General features: G+C 29.7%; 1 protein-coding gene across 1 annotated transcript; it reads right to left on the bottom strand.

Moving 5' to 3' along the window:
* Positions 1 to 2,503: 2,503 nt before the first annotated feature.
* Positions 2,504 to 3,840, bottom strand: LOC102628131 (seed lectin-like). The gene is made up of 2 exons (XM_006475869.4): positions 3,393 to 3,840; positions 2,504 to 3,114 (listed from the first exon to the last, which is right to left on the bottom strand). Exons 1-2 carry the CDS (start codon positions 3,787 to 3,789, stop codon positions 2,696 to 2,698), a joined length of 816 nt encoding a protein of 271 aa, XP_006475932.2. The 5' UTR covers positions 3,790 to 3,840; the 3' UTR covers positions 2,504 to 2,695.
* Between the last annotated feature and the right edge of the window lie 3,177 nt (positions 3,841 to 7,017).

Raw genomic sequence — 7,017 nt, forward strand, 5'->3', positions numbered from 1 at the left:
TCATGGTATTTATAATTTTATTTATTAAAATCATGATATGTATTTGTTCATTTAATAAATTATAAACATAAAAAATTAGAATATTTATTTAAACTAGGACTTAAATTAATTTTTAAAATCTTGTGCTAAAAAAAATATTAAAAATTTTAATTTAAAAATAATTGTAAAATCATAACATTTTATATTTATTTTTCACTTTTTTTTTAATTTTTATATACTTTGGCTCATGTCCATTGATGGCCCACGGGCTGCGTGTTAGCCTACCAATGAAACGTGTTTATTATGTGTTTTTTGACGTGCCGAATTTTGTCTCATCTCTAATTGTGCCATGCTTTTAAGGGTCACGTGCCTAAAATTATTGGTCCGGCACGGCTCACGTGCGTGTCGTGCCGTGCTGCGTGCCTTACCAAAATATATTTGTGTCGTGCCGTGTTGTACGGATACATATCGTGCCAGGTGCCGCTCGGCCCATTGGCCATCTTTATCCGACATCGATCAGTTAATTAAGGTTGTGTACAGGTGTGTGTGTGTGTGAAAGGTCTAGGCACATGAGATCTGATGAGGCCTCTGGCCTACAAAGACGAGCAAATCATTATAAAATGACAATGTCCATACGAAGATATGAATAAGCGTTATAATCTCGTGACTTTAATTCAGTCCATGCAATCCGCATCGTGAATAAAGGGGGTGACTCTTGGACCTAACACGTGGCATGTTTCTTCATCTTGGAAATTGGTGATATCTTATCTTCGACGGCGCCAAAGCAACGGAACATTGTGATTCACTTAAATATTCACGTTTTTTTTTGAGGCGATTCGATTTCAATTTCATATACTCTTTAGGATAATATGATTTTCTGGACCTTGTGAACTATATAATTTAGATATTTAGATAATTCAATTGTACATCGTGAGCGATTTCTCTTTTTCACATATCAATTCAATTGTATGGCGTTAGGATAACACAATGGAGATTTGATTAGAACTCCAAAATACATCCAATAAACGAAATGGGTTTGAATAATTTTACACAACAATCTTACTTTTGACAAAATATTGAGTTACTTTCACAACACCTCTTCCACTTCCACATACACGAAAGCCAATCAATAGCCCTATATATAATTAAGTCATATAAACTATTTGGGGCTCCACGAAGTGTTTTATTTCTCTGTTAATATGCAGTAAAATCTCAATGAATACTAAAGTTTGGAGACTCTAAATCTAAACAATTTAGTAATTGTGGAAAATATTATATAATTAATTAAAAGATTAATAATTTATTAGTTTATGAAGATATTTTTTATTTTCAAAAATATATGATCACATTTATAGTATTGATTTGTCTTGATTTTATATTTATTATGTTTTATTTGAATATTAATTAATTGTCTTACATTGATTGTAATAAGATTATTATAGACCTTTTATTTTTTCATGATAAGAGTTATAGTTGTACTATATATGGAATCCGTCTTGCGCAAAGAAACACTCAAAGTGATATTAACATTGAATAATTTCCATTGCAAAATGACGATACCAATTGATTTTTTTTTTTTGCGTTAAAAAAAATAGAGATGAGATTCAAGTCAAATTAAATCCAAAAAGAATCTAATAGTTTTAAGAGCACATCTCACAAAAACCACGTATGCATATATTATATGATTTAATTTTATATTAGGGTGATTATTAATTTATATATTACGTGTCTCCTGTGGAATCACATGGATTTTTAAAAATATTAATTTATAGATTTTATTGAATTATTAACACGTTGGCCCTAAGTCGGAAATAAAAAAATTATTATTTAATTGAGATTTTTAATTTATTGACCATTAATTTTTTAAGATTGTACTGTAATTAGTTGGTCTTTTTTCAATGCAAAATAAATTGACAAATCATATAAATGAAGTGACATATGGCTTACCACAATTTCTTTCTTAATTAATTTATCGAGGATATGATAAAAGCAAAATGAAAAGATGATCAGCTCTAAGGCCTAATTTATACAAAATGTTTAATGCTTTGATAACATAAAAAAAATAAGTAATCATCATCATAAATTAGGGATTCATCTTCCAAATATATATGCATGTTATATTGGCAATGATTTTGACATATATAAATGTCATTATGGATATTAGCCAAATATATCTTGATTAAGAAAGAATCTTTGATGTGCATTCTTATCACACATTTCATATTTATTATCCATGAAAGTATGCACTACGCTATAAATGTATGAATCCAGATTTTTATTAAAGTTGACACTGTTAAATTTTTTTGTGAATTTGAGAGTTCACGATGTTGTGAACCACTAAATTTACACACTAATTCGTGCGGATATCTGCAGGAGGGAAGGACTGTCCATGTAAATATCTGTTGTTATGCGTACATTGTTTCCATGTATGGTTGAATTTTCATTTTATGATTTCCACTATGAGAAGAGAATTTTGGTCGGATCAAGAAGAGAACGAAGAAAAAGAAAAAGAAGACATCAAAAGTTCAAAGCTGCAACGTAATCAATAGAAGCTGAATATGAACATTTGTACACAAGTACATGCAGAACATCTCAGATAGCAAGCCAACAATATTAATCTTAGTCAGCTTCTAGAGCCATGTCACTTTATTGACGATATTAGTTATTTTTATTTATTATAATTTATGTGACATGGTTTTTCAAGGACGGTTTAGAATTATATTGGCATCGCCAGGTTTTGCTCCTCCAGAGAAGAAGAAGGCAATGGGAACGTTGTGAAGGTCCAATCAAGCACCTGATGGCTTTCTGAAAAGTCGGGCCCTGTGGATGCTGTGAAGCCAACATAGACTGAGCTTGGAATTGTTTCTGACAAGGGGATAGGTCTTTCAATAAGCTTCTGAAGTGGGTTCCCCGCATATGCCACATAAACATAGAGTATTTTCGTCCATCCATCGTAATAAATGTGAACCTGGATCGGTCTTCCACTTTTGAGATCAATACCAGAGCTGTCGAGACTCTTGGCTGGATTCGATGTTAAGTTTGCTATGTCAATGCCCATATGGTTAGCATCTGGATCAGACCAGTAGTCGTTCTTGTAAGTGTCCAGCTCCACGGCTAATTGCGAAACACCGTTACCTACACACAATTTGTAAACATAATTAGTGTGTGTGTGTATAAAAGAAATGATATATCAAGTGGCGATCTGATCTAGGATTTTGATTTTATTAAAGTCGGAGACAACAAGAGAATTTATAATTAAAATTATGTTAATGCCGCTGTTGGCAACTTGTCCTAGAATTTAATCCTGAATTATGAGTCTCAATTAGAAAATTTTGCTTGATGTATTCATCATTTTGTTTATTATTTGACTGCTATTATATATAACATGCGCCCATGCATGCATGTGTCAGTACTCAGTCCAAGATTTCCGCCGGCGGAGTTTTCAGTTGGAGGGCTGGTATCGGTTGCAAAAACAAACGTCATGCCATCTGCAGAATCCGTTGTATTTGGGTAGGGTGAGATCCTAATGGTGAAGGTGGTACTAATCATAGCTGGCCATGCAGTCACAGGCTGGCTGTATAAAACCCGTCCAACCTTTTTTAGCGGCAGCTGATCAGGCGATTCTGGTGAAGGGTCTGATGTGAGGCTCAAGTAGCCATAACTTGGAGTCACTGCGCCCATGCAAATTAGGCTGCCATCGCTACAACTTTTTGGGTTGAATGAGGAAAATGAGAAGCTAACAGGTGGATCCACAGGGATTGATGAAGAAGCACTGGGAAGAAAAATTGAAAGGAGTAGTAGGAAAATCATTTTGTTTGGGACGAAAATTTGAGGGCTACTTCTCGAATGGCATTGCTCAACATCATATGTACTTATATAGCATTTATTTTACTTTATTGATAAAAGTTTTCCCCTAATCTCATCTTTTATTTGAGTAAATATATTTGTATGATTTATAATTGGTAAAAAAATATATAACAATTAAGTAAATCTTATTCATGTATTAAATATATATATATATATATATATAAATTTAAAACATATATAAAAATATCTTTATCTATTAAGTTGTGCCTTTTTCCCAAAAAAAAAAAGTTGTGCCGAAATCACGTTCGCATATATTTTATTTGAGTTTTTTCCTAATCTAATATGATATTTTATTTGAGTAAATATATTTGTAAGATTAATAATTAGTAAAGGATAATATAATAATTAAATAAATTTTAATCATGTATTAATATATATATATATATAAACTTGAAGTATATATTAAAATATCTTTATCTATTCAGTTGTGCCTTTTTTTCAAAAAAACTTTTTTGCCAAATTCACGTTTGCTAACTAGGCCGACAATATAGGTGTGCAATCAAGTAGGGATGACCATTCCCGATATTCTGCATATGTCCCCATCCACTTTTTGTTCTCGTCAGAATTATTTGAGGGGATCTTCGTCCCCTCCCCGAATAATAACAGGAGATCTCCGAAGGTTTTCAATCCCTGAATAATTGAATTTTTTTTTAGTTTTCAAACTTAATTTAATCATTTTAACTTAAAAATATATAAAATGAAAATGAAAATGATCATGAATATTTCATTCTACTCCTTCAAACTTTTGGTATATATAGTATTCAAATAATGATTTTCAAAATAAAATTTAAATAATGTGATTTTTATACAATATTGACGTGATTGTTGTTTATGAGTAATGATGCCTGCTGATCACCAACTATGGCGCAACAAATCCCCATGTGTGGCTGCTAGATGACGTTGCAATGAGTTAGGCTACTTAGCCACTAACAACGCAACATGCTAGTTGACGTTGCTATGAAAGAATACTCTACCTTAAATCGGTTCCAACATAATCAAATGGCTCTATCTCATAATGGCTCTAAAGTAGCCATAGCTATCAATTAATTAAGCTAGTATGCTTGTGTGTCTGAGATCTAGGGGGCTGATATATGATGAGCCTTTGGCCGGCAAAGACAAGCAAATCATTGAAAAATGACAATGTTTTTACGAAGACATGAATATACGTTATAATTTCGTGACTTGAATTTAATCCCTTCAATCCGCATCATGAATATAGGAGTGGCTCTTGGATCTCACACGTGCCGTGTTTCTTCATCTTGGAAATTGATGATTATCTTATCTTCGACGGCGCCAAAGCAACGGAACATTGTGATTCACTTAAATATTCACGTTTTTTTTAGGCTATTAGATTTCAATTTTATATACTCTTTAGGATAATATAATTTTCTGGACTGTGTGAACTATAATTTAGAATTTTAGATAATTCAATTGTACATCGTGAGCGAATTCTCTTTTTAACATATCAATTCAATTGTACGGCATTAGAATAACATACTGGAGATTTGATCAGAACTCCAAAATACATCCAGTTAACGAAATGGGATTTGAATATTAATTTCACACAACAACGTTACTTTTGACAAGATATTGAGTTACTTTCAAAATTAAATGTAAAAATGAAACACTCAAAGCGATATTGACATTAAATAATTTATGTTGCAAAATGATGATATCAATTGATTTTTTTTCATGTTAATAAAAAAATTAGAGACGAGTTTCAATTCAAAATTAAATCCAACAAGAAACTAATAGCTTTAAGAGTACATTTCACAAAAACCACGTAGACATATATTATATGACTTAAATTTTACATTCGGTAAATATTAAATTTTACATGGAAAAATGTGGTTTTTTAAAAATATTATCTTATAGATTTTATTAAATTATTAACACGTTGGCCCTAAGTAAGAAATAACAAAAACTATTATTTAATTAAGATTATTAATTTATCAAGCATTAAGATCGTATTGTAATTAACTGGTGTTTTCTCAATGCAAAATAAATTAACAAATCATATAAATGAAGTGACATATGGCATACTACAATTTCTTTCTTAGCTAATCTGGCGAGGATATTGTAAAAGCAAAATAAAAATATGATCGGCCTAAGGCCTAATTTATACAAAATATTTAATAACATAAAAGCAAGTAATCAAGCATCGAAATTAGGGATTCGTCTTCCAATATATAAGCATGTTATATTGGCAATGATTTTGTCATATATAAATGTCATTATGGATATAGTCAAATATATCCTGATTTAGAAAGACTTTTGATGTGGATTCTTATCACATACTTCATTTTTATTATCCATAGATGTCAGAATGAATTTTCATGCGAATTTTGGAGTCCACAACGTTGTGAAACTCTAAATTCACACAATATCAGTACGAACATCGAATGAGAAAATGAATGTACATGATATTTCTAACGGAGCGTTTACTTTTCGGATTCGGGAATCAGAATCCGGAATCGAAATAATTGATGACATTTACTTTGCAAATATGGAGTAGGAATCGGAATCGGAATGGTGGGGCCCACCACTATTTGGGAATGGGGAATAGGAGATTGATTCCCATGGAGAGGTGGGAATGAGTCTCTCATTCTTAGGATTGACCATTTTGCCCTCCCCCAAAATTAAAAATGCCAACTTTATCCTCTTTTATAATTAATTAATTAATATACTATTATAGTTAATTAATATAATATATTATGATTAATTAATGTATAAATATATTATTAACTATAATTATTAAAAATTACAGTTCTTGAATAAATAATCACAATAATTAAAATATTATTATTGTAATTAATTAATTAATATACTATTATAATAATTATTAATAAAATTATTATAAGTAATTCATATATTATTAATTAATTAATATATTTTTACTAATAATTAATATATTATTAACAATAATTATAATTATAATTTTTGAATAAATAATCACAATAATTAATATATATTGTTATTGTAATTAATTAATTAATAAAATATTATAATAATAAAAATATAATTATTATAATTAATTCATATATTATTATTATTATAATTAATATAATTAAATAAATAAATAATATAATTATTACTACTAATTAATACATTAATATATTATTAACAATAATGATTAATAATTATAATTTTGAATAAATAATCATAATAATT

The sequence above is a fragment of the Citrus sinensis genome, chromosome 1 (assembly GCF_022201045.2).
Source record: "Citrus sinensis cultivar Valencia sweet orange chromosome 1, DVS_A1.0, whole genome shotgun sequence".
Lineage (NCBI taxonomy): Eukaryota > Viridiplantae > Streptophyta > Magnoliopsida > Sapindales > Rutaceae > Citrus > Citrus sinensis.